At 49.6% G+C, this 16,270-nt stretch overlaps 1 protein-coding gene across 1 annotated transcript in view; it reads right to left on the bottom strand.

Annotated features, from left to right (window-relative positions):
* The window catches only part of LOC123733092 (regulator of G-protein signaling 7-like), a gene marked incomplete at its 3' end in the record, with an annotated part of 204,681 nt that overhangs the window by 150,807 nt on the left and 37,604 nt on the right, over positions 1 to 16,270 (bottom strand). The window contains exon 2 of the mRNA XM_045712427.1: positions 9,425 to 9,521. Within this exon, the coding sequence (XP_045568383.1) occupies positions 9,425 to 9,521 (97 nt within the window). The remainder of the gene's footprint in view (positions 1 to 9,424; positions 9,522 to 16,270) is intronic.

Genomic DNA, 16,270 nt, shown 5'->3' with positions numbered 1-16,270 from the left:
CATACAACATTCAACATTCTGCTTTTGCTGGTATCAAAAACATGTGATCGCAAAAAAAACTCAACATATTTTAATAACTTTACATAAATGTCTCTTCTCATGTACAGTATATTGTTACATGCATATCAAAAGGAGAGGTGAGTCTGAAACATCACCACTGCTCTCCTTTCCTTACTGCAGCAAATCTCCTAGCAGTTCATATTCACACACAAAGCCAACTGCTGGGTTTGGATAAACAAGTCAAGTGCCTGTATTTCCCTGAATGCCGTTAATCATGGTTAGCTAATCAAATAAAATCACATACAATCAGTGTAAATTCTATGGAGCATTTTTTTTACAACGTAATTTCACAGTGGAAAAAAAGGCAAGGCCTTGCCGAAATAGACCCTCTATGGACCCATATGATTCTAATGGACCCATATGATTCTAATAAATCCTCTATATACCCATACAATTCTAATAGACCCTCTATTCCAAAAGACTCTCTATGGACCCATATGATTCTAATAGACTCTCTATGGACCCATATGATTCTAATAGACCCATATGATTCTAATAGACTCTCTATAGACCCATACAATTCTAATAGACCCTCTATTCCAAAAGACTCTCTATGTACCCATATGATTCTAATAGACTCTCTATGGACCCATATGAGTCTAATAGACCCTCTATAGACCCATACAATTCTAATAGACCCTCTATTCCAAAAGACTCTCTATGGACCCATACGATTCTAATAGACCTTCTATTCCAAAAGACTCTCTATAGACCCATATGATTCTAATAGACTCTCTATGGACCCATACGATTCTAATAGACTCTCTATGGACCCATACGATTCTAATAGACTCTCTATGGACCCATATGATTCTAACAGACTCTCTATGGACCCATATGATTCTAACAGACTCTCTATGGACCCATACGATTCTAATACACCTTCTATTCCAATAGACTCTCTGTGGACCCATATGATTCTAACAGACCTTCTATTCCAAAAGACTCTCTATAGACCCATATGATTCTAATAGACTCTCTATAGACCCATACAATTCTAATAGACCCTCCATTCCAAAAGACTCTCTATGGACCCATATGATTCTAATAGACCCTCCATGGACCCATACGATTATTTTTTTACCCCTTTGCCTCGCCAATTTCATGATATCCAATTGGTAGTTACAGTCTTGTCCCATCGACTGCAACTCCACTACGGCCTCGGGAGAGGTGAAGGTTCGAGAGCCGTGCGTCCTCCGAAATAAGACCCTGCCTAGCCGCGTCGCTTCCTGAAACGCCGCTCGCTTAACACAGAAGCAGAGGAAACAAAGTGGAGCTGGAGACCGAAGTCAGCTTGCAGGCCCCGGTCCGCGACTAGAGTGCGATGGGGTATCCCAGTCAAAGGTTTCCTGGTTACGGCCGGCTGTAAAAACACAGCCTGGGATCGAACCTGTGGCTGTAGTGACGCCTCAAGCACTGCGATGCAGTGCCTTAGACAGCTGCGCCACTCGGGAGGCCTGGACCCATATGATTGTAATAGACTCTCTATAGACAGATATGATTGTAATAGACTCTCTACGGACCCATATGATTCTAATAGACTCTCTATGGACCCATATGATTCTAATAGACCCATATGATTCTAACAGACTCTCTACGGACCCATATGATTCTAATAGACCCTCTATGGACCCATATGATTCTAACAGACTCTCTACGGACCCATATGATTCTAATAGACTCTCTATGGACCCATATAATTCTAATAGACTCTCTATGGACCCATATGATTCTAATAGACCCATATGATTCTAACAGACCCTCTACGGACCCATATGATTCTAATAGACTCTCTATGGACCCATATGATTCTAATAGACCCTCTATGGACCCATATGATTTGAATATAAAAGGATCAATTCAGCACCATGGACAGCACTACTAACAGCTCCTCCTATCAGAGTAAAGGATCAATTCAGCACCATGGACAGCACTACTAACAGCTCCTCCTATCAGAATATAAAGGCTCCATTCAGCACCATGGACAGCACTACTAACAGCTCCTCCTATCAGAGTAAAGGATCAATTCAGCACCATGGACAGCACTACTAACAGCTCCTCCTATCAGAGTAAATGATCCATTCAGCACCATGGACAGCACTACTAACAGCTCCTCCTATCAGAGTAAAGGATCCATTCAGCACTACTAACAGCTCCTCCTATTAGAATATAAAGGCTCCATTCAGCACCATGGACAGCACTACTAACAGCTCCTCCTATCAGAGTAAAGGATCCATTCAGCACCATGGATAGCACTACTAACAGCTCCTCCTATCAGAATAAAGGCTCAATTCAGCACCATGGACAGCACTACTAACAGCTCCTCCTATCAGAGTAAAGGATCCATTCAGCACCATGGATAGCACTACTAACAGCTCCTCCTATCAGAATAAAGGCTCCATTCAGCGCCATGGACAGCACTACTAACACCTCCTCCTATCAGAATATAAAGGCTCCATTCAGCACCATGGACAGCACTACTAACAGCGCCTCCTATCAGAGTAAATGATCCATTCAGCACCATGGACAGCACTACTAACAGCTCCTCCTATCAGAGTAAAGGATCCATTCAGCACCATGGACAGCACTACTAACAGCTCCTCCTATCAGAGTGAAGGATCCATTCAGCACTACTAACAGCTCCTCCTATCAGAGTAAAGGATCCATTCAGCACTACTAACAGCTCCTCCTATCAGAGTAAAGGATCCATTCAGCACCATGGACAGCACTACTAACAGCTCCTCCTATCACAGTAGTGTTCTATATAGGGAATAGGGCTCTGGTCAACACTAGTGTTCTATATAGGGAATAGGGCTCTGGTCAACAGTAGTGTTCTTTATAGGGAATAGGGCTCTGGTCAACAGTAGTGTTCTATATAGGGAATAGGGCTCTGGTCAACACTAGTGTTCTACATAGGGAAGGTTGCAAGATCGAATCCCCGAGCTGACAAGGTAAAAATCTGTTGTTCTGCCCCTGAACAAGGCAGTTAACCCACTGTTCCCCGGTAGGCCGTCATTGAAAATAAGAATTTGTTCTTAGCTGACTTACTGGCCCTATTTCCTATGTAGTGCACTACTTTGGACCAGGACCCTATTTCCTATGTAGTGCACTACTTTTGACCAGGGCCCTATTTCCTATGTAGTGCACTACTTTGGACCAGGGACCATCGGGCCTTTGTTTCACTCCAGACCTGACTGCCCTTGACCAGCACAAAAACATCCTGTGGCGTTCTGCATTAGCATCGAATAGCCCCCGCGATACGCAACTTTTCAGGGAAGTTAGGAACCAATATTCACAGGCAGTTAGAAAAGCTAAGGCTAGCTTTTTCAAACAGAAATTTGCATCCTGTAGTACTAACTCCAAAAAAGTTCTGGGACACTGTAAAATCCATGGAGAATAAGAGCACCTCCTCCCAGCTGCCCACTGCACTGAGGCTAGGAAACACTGTCACCACCGATAAATCCACAATAATTGAGAATTTCAATAAGCATGTTTCTACGGCTGGCCATGCCTTCCACCTGGCTACCCCTACCCCGGTCAACAGCCCTGCACCCCCCACAGCAACTTGCCCAAGCCTCCCCCACTTCTCCTTCACCCAAATCCAGATAGCTGATGTTCTGAAAGAGCTGCAAAATCTGGACCCATACAAATCAGCCGGGCTAGACAATCTGGACCCTCTCTTCCTAAAATGATCAGCCGAAATTGTTGCAACCCCTATTACTAGCTTGTTCAACCTCTCTTTTGTTCGTCTGACTCTTTCGTCTGTATACATCAATGATGTCGCTCTTGCTGCTGGTGATTCTCTGATCCACGTCTACGCAGACGACACCATTCTATATACATCTGGCCCTTCTTTGGACACTGTGTTAACTAACCTCCAGACGAGCTTCAATGCCATCCTTCCGTGGCCTCTAACTGCTCCTAAATGCAAGCAAAACTAAATGCATGCTCTTCAACCGATCGCTGCCAACACCTACCTACTCGTCCAGCATCACTACTCTGGACGGTTCTGACTTAGAATATGTGAACAACTACAAATACCTAGGTGTCTGGTTAGACTGTGAACTCTCCTTCCAGACTCACATTAAGCATCTCCAATCCAAAATTAAATCTAGAATCGGCTTCCTATTTCACAACAAAGCATCTTTCACTCATGCTGCCAAACATACCCTTGTAAAACTGACTATCCTACCGATCCTTAACTTCGGCGATGTCATTTACAAAATAGCCTCCAACACTCTACTCAGCAAATTGGATGCAGTCTATCACAGTGCCATCCATTTTGTCACCAAAGCCCCATATAATACCCACCACTGCGACCTGTATGCTCTCATTGGCTGGTCCTCGCTTCATATCCGTCGCCAAACCCACTGGCTACAGGTCATCTACAAGTCGTTGCTAGGTAAAGCCCTGCCTTATCTCAGCTCACTGGTCACCATAGCAGCACCCACCCGCAGCAAGCGCTCCAGCAGGTATATTTCATTGGTCACCCCCAAAAGCCAATTCCTCCTTCGGCCGCCTCTCCTTCCAGTTCTCTGCTTCCAATGACTGGAACGAACTGCAAAGATCTCTGAAGCTGGAGACTCATATCTCCCTCATTAGCTTTAAGCACCAGCTGTCAGAGCAGCTCACATATCCCTGCATCTGTAAATAGCCCATCCAATTACCTCATCCCCATACTGTATTTATTTATTTATTTATTTTGCTCCTTTGCACCCCAGTATCTCTACTTGCACATTCATCTTCTGCACATCTACCATTCCAGTGTTTAATTTGCCATACTGTAATAATTTCGCCACTATGACTTATTTATTGCCTCACCCCCCTTATCCTACCTCATTTGCACACACTATATATAGACTTTCTCTACTGTATTATTGACTGTACATTTGTTTATTCCATGTGTAACTCTGTGTTGTTGTATGTGTCACACTGCTTTGCTTTATCTTGGCCAGGTCACAGTTGTAAATGAGAACTTGTTCTCAACTAGCCTACCTGGTTGAATAAAGGTGAAAATAAACAAATAAATACAAAATAAACAAATAAATATTCTACCCCTGGATGACTCAATAGGTAAGTAGATGTTGTCAATAATCTGTATGTATATTAGTATTCTACCTCTGGGGTAAAACACTGCATAACAGATACTGAAGACCTACTGAGCCATCCAGGGGTAGAACACTAAAACACTACATAACAGATACTGAAGACCTATTGAGTCCTCCAGGGGTAAATCACGACAACACTACATAACAGATACTGAAGACCTATTGAGTCCTCCAGGGGTAGAACACAACATAACAGATACTGAAAGAGAAAGTTTCCCCCTCTAGAGATTTACAGCAGGGTGTGAAGGGTGACCATCCAGCAACTACCCCTCTCTTCTCTGTGGGAGAGAGAGCGCCTGGTTACTGTCACCCCCTCTCTCCATCCATCAGTCTGATCTTCCCATTCTGTCCAGACAGTCATGACACCTGTAGAAGTCGATCTCTCTCTCGCTGCCTCCATCTATCTTTCCTCTCTCTATATACAGTCGTGGCCAAGAGTTTTGAGAATGACAGAAATTGTCACGCCCTGGCCATAGAGAGTGTTTTGGTTCTCTATTTTTGGTTAGGCCAGGGTGTGACTAGGGTGGGCATTCTATGTTCCTTTTTCTATGTTGGTGTATTACTTTGTTTCGGCCGTGTATGGCTCTCAATCAGGAACAGCTGTAGATCATTGTTGCTGATTGAGAGTCATACATAGGCAGCCTGTTTTTCCTTTGGGGTTTGTGGGTGAATATTTTTCCTGTTTAGTTTTGTTAACCGGACAGAACTGTTGCTGGTCGTTTTTTGGTTTATTTTTGTATAGTGTTCATTCAGTCCATTAAAATCATTCACAATGAACACATCCTCCGCTGCACCTTGGTCTCATTTTGACGACGGCCGTTACACAAACATACATTTTCACAAAGTCTGCTGCCTCAGTTTGTATGATGGCAATTTGTATATACTCCAGAATGTTATGAAGAGTGATCAGATGAATTGCAAATAATTGCAAAGTCCCTCTTTGCCATGCAAATGATCTGAATCCCCAAAAAACATTTCCACTGCATTTCAGCCCTGCCACGAAAAGGACCAGCTGACATCATGTCAGTGATTCTCTCGTTAACACAGGTGTGAGTGTTGACGAGGACAAGGCTGGAGATCACTCTGTCATGCTGATTGAGTTCGAATAACAGACTGGAAGCTTCAAAAGGAGGGTGGTGCTTGGAATCATTGTTCTTCCTCTGTCAACCATGGTTACCTGCATGGAAACACGTGGCGTCATCATTGCTTTGCATAAAAAGGGCTTCACAGGCAAGGATATTGCTGCCAGTAAGATTGCACCTAAATCAACCATTTATCGGATCATCAAGAACTTCAAAGAGAGCGGTTCAATTGTTGTGAAGAAGGCTTCAGGGTGCCCAAGAAAGTCCAGCAAGTGCAAGGACCATCTCCTAAAGTTGATTCAGCTGCGGGATCGGGGCACCACCAGTACAGAGCTTGCTCAGGAATGGCAGCAGGCAGGTGTGAGTGCATCTGCACGCACAGTGAGGCGAAGACTTTTTGAGGATGGCCTGGTGTCAAGAAGGGCAGCAAAGAAGCCACTTCTCTCCATGAAAAACATCAGGGACAGACTGATATTCTGCAAAAGGTACAGGGATTGGACTGCTGAGGACTGGGGTAAAGTCATTTTCTCTGATGAATCCCCTTTCCAATTGTTTGGGGCATCTGGAAAAAAGCTTGTCTGGAGAAGACAAGGTGAGCGCTACCATCAGTCCTGTATCATGTCAACAGTAAAGCATCCTGAGACCATTCATGTGTGAGGTTGCTTCTCAGCCAAGGGAGTGGGCTCACTCACAATTTTGCCTAAGAACACAGCCATGAATAAAGAATGGTACCAACACATCCTCCGAGAGCAACTTCTCCCAACCATCTAGGAACAGTTTGGTGATGAACAATGCCTTTCCCAGCATGATGGGGCACCTTGCCATAAGGCAAAAGTGATAACTAAGTGGCTCGGGGAACAAAACATCGATATTTTGGGTCCATGGCCAGGAAACTCCCTAAACCTTAATCACATTGAGAACTTGTGGTCAATCCTCAAGAGGCGGGTGGACAAACAAAAACCCACAAATTCTGACAAACTCCAAGCATTGATTATGCAAGAATGGGCTGCCATCAGTCAGGATGTGGCCCAGAAGTTAACCTCTTGACGGTCGCCTAGGATAGGGGGCGCTACAGCGATTTCTGAAAAAAAAATGGGTGCCCATTTTAAACGGCCTCCTACTCAAACTCAGAAGCTAGGATATCCATATAATTAATACTTGTGGATAGACAACACCCTAAAGTTTCTAAAACTGTTTGAATGGTGTCTGTGAGTATAACAGAACTCATATGGCAGTCAAAACCCCGAGACCGATCGTAACAAGATGTGGAATTCTGAATTGCGGACTCAACTTCATCACTTTGCCTATAAATCACATCGTGAGCAATGGTTCATTGAGCACTTCCTATTGCTTCCACTAGATGCCCCCAGTCTTTACAAAGTGGTTTGAGCCTTCTACTGTGAAAACTGACACAATGAGAGTCTGTGGAACGTGGTCACATGAGGAGGGCCATCACCATTATGACGCCGGCGCCCCTGGCTACCCTCCCCTTTCGAAACGTTTAGAAAGACAATGCAATCGTCCCCCTTGAATCTTATTGGAGCTCTGGTTGAAAAAGGCCCTAAAGATTTATGTTATACAACGTTTGACATGTTTGAACGAACCTAAATAAATAAAAAAATGCATTTTATTGAAAGAGGAGTCCCTCGGCCGACGGTGCTTTTGGAGCAGCCTTCAGAACGCACTAACAAGAACAAGCTATTGGGACGTAAAGGATTAACTTTTTCGAACGAAAATACATTTGTTGTGGACCTGGGATCCCTGGAAGTGCTTTCTGATGAAGATAATCAAAGGTAAGGGATTATTGACAATAGTATACAAGAGTAGATTTGATATGCGATTGTTCCAAGATGGCGCTGACCTGTAACGGTAGCTTATTTTTCGGAGTATCGCATCCCGTTTTATCGCAAAGTGTGATTACCCAGTAAAGTTATTTTTAAATCTGGCATTGCAGGTGCTTTCAAGAGATGCTAATCTATAAATCTTAGAATGACAATATTACATTTTAAAAATGTTTTCGAATAGTAATTTAGTAAATTGTGGCGCTGTTTCACCGGACGCATTTGAGGGAAAATAGTTAGTCAACAATACGCGCCGATGTAAAATGCTGTTTTTATATATAAATATGAACTTTATCGAACAAAAGAATGCATGTATTGTGTAACATGATGTCCTAGGAGTGTCATCTGATGAAGATTGTCAAAGGTTAGTGCTGCATTTAGCTGTTTTTTGGTTATTTGTGATGCATGTGGTTGGTCGGAAAATGGCTATGTGGCTACTTTTACGATATACTCCTCTAACATAATCTAATGTTTTGCTTTTGCTGTAAAGCCTTTTTGAAATCGGACAACGTGGTTCGTATACGGGATGGACATCCAGCGACAAATCCTATCGCCATTAGCATAACAAAATGTATATATATTTTTTTTCAAATATAGGACTATGTTATATCGTTTAAAGCCCGACCAGGGGTTAATTGACAACATGCCAGGGCGGATTGCAGAGGTCTTGTAAAAGAAGGGTCAACACTGCAAATATTGACTCTTTGCATCAACCTCATGTATTTGTCAATAAAAGCCTTTGACACTTATGAAATGCTTGTAATTATACTTCAGTATTCATAGTAACATCTGACAAAAATATCTAAAGACACTGAAGCAGCAAACTTTGTGGAAATTAATATTTGTCTCATTCTCAAAACTTTTGGCTGATTTCTTTAGATTTTCCCATGATGTCAAGCAAAGAGGCACTGAGTTTGAAGGTAGGCCCTGAAATACATCCACAAGTACACCTCCAATTAATGATGCCAATTAGCCTATCAGAGGCTTCTAAAGCCATGACATCATTTTCTGGAATGTTCAAAGCTGTTTAAAGGCACAGTCAACTTAGTGTATGTAAACTTCTGACCCACTGGAATTGTGATACAGTGAATTATAAGTTAAATAATCTGTCTGTAAACAATTGTTTGTGTCATGCACAAAGTAGATGTCCTAACCAACTTGCCAAAACTATAGTTTGTTAACAAGAAATTTGTGGAGTGGTTGAAAAACTAGTTTTAATGACTCCAACCTAAGTGTACGTAAACTTCCGACTTCAACTGTATATATATATATTTCTTTCGCTCTCACTCTTTCACACATATTTTTACTGTAACTATAAAATGTTATGTCTTACCTGAAAAAACACTTGGGATCTTAGATAAAAAACTCTTGACTGTGCGGACAGGAATTCCATTTTTCTCATCTTGCATATGAGCGATGACATCTTCCATCTGGAAAAGAAAGGAGAGAATATGGTTGAATGAACATCAGCAGCATCAATACTCAGGGGAGAGTGGGGGGAAGTTGAATCAAAGGGGGAAGTTTAGCCACCATTGTTCCTAGGAAACACTCAAAATGAATCATGTGACCAAATATGTAGGAAGAGGTGATCATTTCATGGAGACTTTGAAGGAAGAAACCACATGGAAAAAGTGACCAGCAAGTTAGGTCCAAAAAAACAGATTGAATTAATTTATTGTGTTAGAGGTTTCATTATGCTTGTATCTAAACCAAAGTAGATCATTTTAACATTGTTATAAACATCAGTTAGTGTCTCTATTAGCTTCAATATGAGGTCCTAAACCTAGCATGAAAGTGTATATTTGTAGCTGTGTAGGCTAATATAGTAAAAATGTTTGCCTTGGGGTAAGTTGAGCCAAAGGACATTGGGTAAGTTGAGCCAATGTCAAGTTGAGTCAATTTTTATGTGACCACCCCATACCCGGAGACCACCCCGTACCCGGAGACCACCCCGTACCCGGGGACCACCACCCCGTACCCGGGGACCACCCCATACCCGGGGACCACCCCCTACCCAGGGACCACCCCATACCCGGAGACCACCCCACACCCAGAGACCACCCCACACCCAGAGACCACCCCACACCCAGGGAAAACCCCACTCCCAGGGACCACCCCACTCCCAGGGACCACCCCACTCCCAGGGACCACCCCGTTCCCAGGCACCACCCCGTACCCAGGGACCACCCCGTACCCGCAGACCACCCCGTACCCGCAGACCACCCCGTACCAGGAGACCACCCCGTACCAGGAGACCACCCCGTTCCCAGGGGACCACCCCGTTCCCGGGGACCACCCCGTACCCGGAAACCACCCCGTACCCGGGGACCACCCCGTACCCGGAGACCACCCCGTACCCGGGGACCACCCCGTACCCGGGGACCACCCCGTACCCGGAGACCACCCCGTACCCGGAGACCACCCCATACTCAGGGACGACCCCATACCCGGAGACCACCCCATACCCGGAGACCACCCCACACCCAGGGACCACCCCACACCCAGGGACCACCCCATTCCCAGGGACCACCCCACTCCCAGGGACCACCCCACACCCGGAGAATACCCCACACCCGGGGACCACCCCACACCCGGAGACCACCCCATACCCGGGGACCACCCCATACCCGGGGACCACCCCATACCCGGAGACCACCCCACACCCAGGGACCACCCCACACCCAGGGACCACCCCATACCCAGGGACCACCCCATACCCGGGACCACCCCACACCCAGGGACCACCCCACACCCAGGGACCACCCCAACCCGGAGACCACCCCATTCCCGGGGACCACCCCATACCCGGGGACCACCCCATACCCGGAGACCACCCCACACCCAGGGACCACCCCACACCCAGGGACCACCCCATACCCAGGGACCACCCCATTCCCAGGGACCACCCCATACCCGGAGAATACCCCACACCCAGGGACCACCCCATACCCGGAGACCACCCCACTCCCAGAGACCACCCCACTCCCGGAGACCACCCCACACCCGGAGACCACCCCATTCACGGAGACCACCCCATTCACGGGGACCACCCCATTCCCGGGGACCACCCCATTCCCGGGGACCACCCCATACCCGGGACCACCCCCGATACCAGGGACCACCCCATACCCAGGGACCACCCCATACCCAGGGACCACCCCACTCCCAGGGACCACCCCATACCCACAGACCACCCCGTACCCACGGACCACCCCGTACCCAGGGACCACCCCGTACCCAGGGACCACCCCGTACCCGGAGAATACCCCACACCCAGGGACCACCCCATACCCGGAGACCACCCCATTCCCAGAGACCACCCCATACCCGGAGACCACCCCATACCCGGAGACCACCCCATTCACAGGGACCACCCCATTCCCGGGGACCACCCCATTCCCGGGGACCACCACATTCCCGGGGACCACCCCGTTCCCAGGGACCACCCCGTTCCCAGGGACCACCCCGTACCCAGGGACCACCCCGTACAAGGAGACCACCCCGTACCCAGGGACCACCCCGTTCCCAGGGATACCCCGTTCCGAGGGACCACCCCATACCCAGGGACCACCCCACTCCCAGGGACCACCCCACTCCCAGGGACCACCCCATACCCAGGGACCACCCCACTCCCAGGGACCACCCCATACCCACAGACCACCCCGTACCCACGGACCACCCCGTACCCAGGGACCACCCCGTACCCAGGGACCACCCCGTACCCGGAGAATACCCCACACCCAGGGACCACCCCATACCCGGAGACCACCCCATTCCCAGAGACCACCCCATACCCGGAGACCACCCCATACCCGGAGACCACCCCATACCCGGAGACCACCCCATTCACAGGGACCACCCCATTCACAGGGACCACCCCATTCCCGGGGACCACCCCATACCCGGGGACCACCCCATACCCAGGGAACACCCCACTCCCAGGGACCACCCCGTTCCCAGGGACCACCCCGTACCCGCGGACCACCCCGTACCCGCAGACCACCCCGTACCAGGAGACCACCCCGTACCCAGGGACCACCCCGTTCCCAGGGACCACCCCGTTCCCAGGGACCACCCCACTCCCAGGGACCACCCCGTTCCCAGGGACCACCCCGTTCCCAGGGACCACCCCGTACCCGCGGACCACCCCGTACCCGCAGACCACCCCGTACCCGCAGACCACCCCGTACCAGGAGACCACCCCATACCCAGGGACCACCCCGTTCCCAGGGGACTACCCCGTTCCCAGGGGACTACCCCGTTCCCAGGGGACCACCCCGTTCCCAGGGACCACCCCCTACCCGGGGACCACCCCACACCCGGAGACCACCCCACACCCAGGGACCACCCCACACCCAGGACCCACCCCATACCCAGGGACCACCCCACTCCCGGGGACCACCCCACTCCCGGGGACCACCCCGTTCCCGGGCACCACCCCGTACCCGGAGACCACCCCGTACCCGGGGACCACCCCGTACCCGGAGACCACCCCGTACCCGGAGACCACCCCGTACTCGGAGACCACCCCGCACTCGGAGACCACCCCACACCCAGGGACCACCCCACACCCAGGGACCACCCCACACCCAGGGACCACCCCACACCCAGGGACCACCCCACTCCCAGGGACCACCCCACACCCGGAGAATACCCCACACCCGGAGACCACCCCACACCCGGAGACCACCCCACACCCGGGGACCACCCCATACCCGGGGACCACCCCATACCCGGGGACCACCCCATACCCGGGGACCACCCCACACCCAGGGACCACCCCACACCCAGGGACCACCCCACACCCAGGGACCACCCCATACCCAGGGACCACCCCATACCCAGGGACCACCCCATTCCCAGGGACCACCCCATTCCCAGGGACCACCCCATTCCCAGGGACCACCCCATACCCGGAGAATACCCCACACCCAGGGACCACCCCATACCCGGAGACCACCCCATTCCCGGAGACCACCCCATACCCAGAGACCACCCCATACCCGGGGACCACCCCATACCCGGGGACCACCCCATACCCGGGGACCACCCCATACCCGGGGACCACCCCACACCCAGGGACCACCCCATACCCAGGGACCACCCCATACCCAGGGACCACCCCATTCCTAGGGACCACCCCATACCCGGAGAATACCCCACACCCAGAGACCACCCCACTCCCGGAGACCACCCCATTCCCGGAGACCACCCCATTCCAGGAGACCACCCCATACCCAGAGACCACCCCATACCCAGGGACCACCCCATACCCAGGGACCACCCCATACCCAGGGACCACCCCATACCCACAGACCACCCCGTACCCACAGACCACCCCGTACCCAGGGACCACCCCGTACCCAGGGACCACCCCGTACCCAGGGACCACCCCGTACCCAGAGAATACCCCACACCCAGGGACCACCCCATACCCGGAGACCACCCCATTCCCAGAGACCACCCCATACCCGGAGACCACCCCATACCCGGAGACCACCCCATTCACAGGGACCACCCCATTCCCGGGGACCACCCCATACCCGGGGACCACCCCATACCCGGAGACCACCCCACACCCAGGGACCACCCCATACCCAGGGACCACCCCATACCCAGGGACCACCCCATACCCAGGGACCACCCCATTCCCAGGGACCACCCCATACCCGGAGAATACCCCACACCCAGGGACCACCCCATACCCGGAGAATACCCCACACCCAGGGACCACCCCATACCCGGAGACCACCCCATTCCCAGAGACCACCCCATACCCGGAGACCACCCCATACCCGGAGACCACCCCATACCCGGGGACCACCCCATTCCCGGGGACCACCCCATACCCGGGGACCACCCCATACCCGGGGACCACCCCATACCCACAGACCACCCCATACCCACAGACCACCCCATACCCAGGGACCACCCCATACCCACAGACCACCCCATACTCAGGGACCACCCCGTACCCAGGGACCACCCGGTACCCAGGGACCACCCCATACCCAGGGACCACCTTATTCCCAGGGACCACCCGTACCCAGAGGAAGCTACAGTATATGGCTCATAACTTTTTATTTCAGATTTTCCCAACTACCCATCAACCAGAAGTGTTTTAGAATTCCCTGGCAGAAGATAGTAAACAGGGGGGGTTGAGAAAGATAACACAGAGAGAGAGGGAGGGAGAGATGATCAGTGACAGGAAATGCAGGATAATCCCAAAACAGGGATGACATTTGGATCAGGAAGATCCCTCCCCCTGGCTCTCTCCTGGAGGGGCTTGGCAGCCAGATGGGTACAGGCTCCGTTGTCTATCCATCTCCTCATTCTCTCTTCTCCTCTCCTCCTCACCTCTCCTCTCCTTCTCCTCTCCATCAATTCCCTTCCTAATTTCCCTCCCTCTCACTCCTCTCTCTCCCTCCTGCTCACTTATCACTCTCTCCTGGAGGGGCTTGGCAGCCAGATGGGTACAGGCTCCGTTCTCTATCCATCTCCTCATTCTCTCTTCTCCTCTCCTCCTCACCTCTCCTCTCCTTCTCCTCTCCATCAATTCCCTTTCTAATTTCCCTCCCTCACCTCTAACTCTCCTCTCCCTCCCTGATCGCCCACTCCCTCTTAATCTCCCTTCTCTCCCTCCTCTCTTCCCCTCCTCTCTCTCTCCATCCTCTCTCTCCCTCCGGCTCACTCCTCTCTCTCCTCTCTCTCCCTCCTCTCATTCCTCTCTTTCTCCCTCCTCTCACTCCTCTCTCCTCTCTCCTCCCTCTCCCTCCTGCTCACTCCTCTCTCTCCTGCTCACTCCTCTCTCTCTCCTCTTTCTCCCTCCTCTCTTCCCCTCCGATCTCTCTCCATCCTCTCTCTCCCCCCTCTCGTTCACTCCACTCGTTCACTCCTCCCTTCCCACCCCAAAAGCCATATTAGAGCCAACTTGTTTGTCGCAGCAGTAATCTTCTCTGATTGACTGAGTCAAGGAGCTATCATCGTTAACCTCTACAGGATCAGATTCCCGAAATCGGGACAGTTGCTTCTCAATATGCGACTAGAATGGTGTTGTAAACAACAGCCAACTTTCCGGGACATTGACATGTCCTACATCGTCAGAAAGCTTAAATGATTGTTAATCTAACTGCAGTGTCCAATTTACGGTAGTTATTTACATTTACATTTTAGTCATTTAGCAGACGCTCTTATCCAGAGCAACTTACAGTAGTGAATGCATACATTTCATACATTTTTTTTGTCCGTAGTTATTACAGTGAAACAATACTATGCTATTGTTTGAGGATACTGTACAACAACAAAACACTTTTATCCAAGGCAACTGGTTTGTTACAGCTGCCATCAAGGCAATTGGTGGCTACCTTGAAGAATCTCAAATATAAAATATATTTTGATTTGTTTAACCTGTTAGGGCTAGGGGGCAGCATTGACACGGTTGGATAAAAAACATACCCGATTTAATCTGGTTACCACTCCTACTCAGTAACTAGAATATGCATATACTTATTACATATGGATAGAAAACACCCTAAATTTTCTAAAACTGTTTGAATGGTGTCTGTGAGTATAACAGAACTCAAATGGCAGGTCAAAACCTGAGAGATTCCTTTACAGGAAGTGGCCTGTCTGACCATTTCTGGAACTTCTTTGCCATCTCTATCATTTACTAAGGATCTCTGCTCTAACGTGACACTTCCCACGTCTTCCATAGGCTCTCATAGCCCGGGAAAAAAGAGAATGTCGTCATTCCAGCCCCAGGCTGAAACACATTATCGCCTTTCTCAAGTGGCCCATCAAGAGACACTAGCTTATGCGCGTGACCCCGACCGCCCCCGCCTTTGGGATTTTTTCCTCTGTTTGCCGAAAAGGAGATTCCCTGTCGGAATATTATCGCTTTTCTACGAGAAAAATGACGTAAAAATTGATTTTAAACAGCGGTTGACATGCTTCGACGTACGGCAATGGAATACTTTGAATTTTATTGTCAGGAATTGCGCCAAGCGCGCGACACTTCTTTACTATTTCGGATAGTGTCTGGAACGCATTCGAACAAAACGCCGCTATTCGGATATAACGATGGATTATTTTGGACCAAACCAACATTTGTTATTGAAGTAGACGTCCTGGGTGTGCATTCTGACGAAGACAACAAAAGGTAATGACATTTTTATAATAG

The sequence above is a fragment of the Salmo salar genome, unplaced genomic scaffold (genome assembly GCF_905237065.1).
Source record: "Salmo salar unplaced genomic scaffold, Ssal_v3.1, whole genome shotgun sequence".
NCBI classification, from domain to species: domain Eukaryota; kingdom Metazoa; phylum Chordata; class Actinopteri; order Salmoniformes; family Salmonidae; genus Salmo; species Salmo salar.
This window is presented reverse-complemented; position numbering and strand designations above follow the sequence as displayed.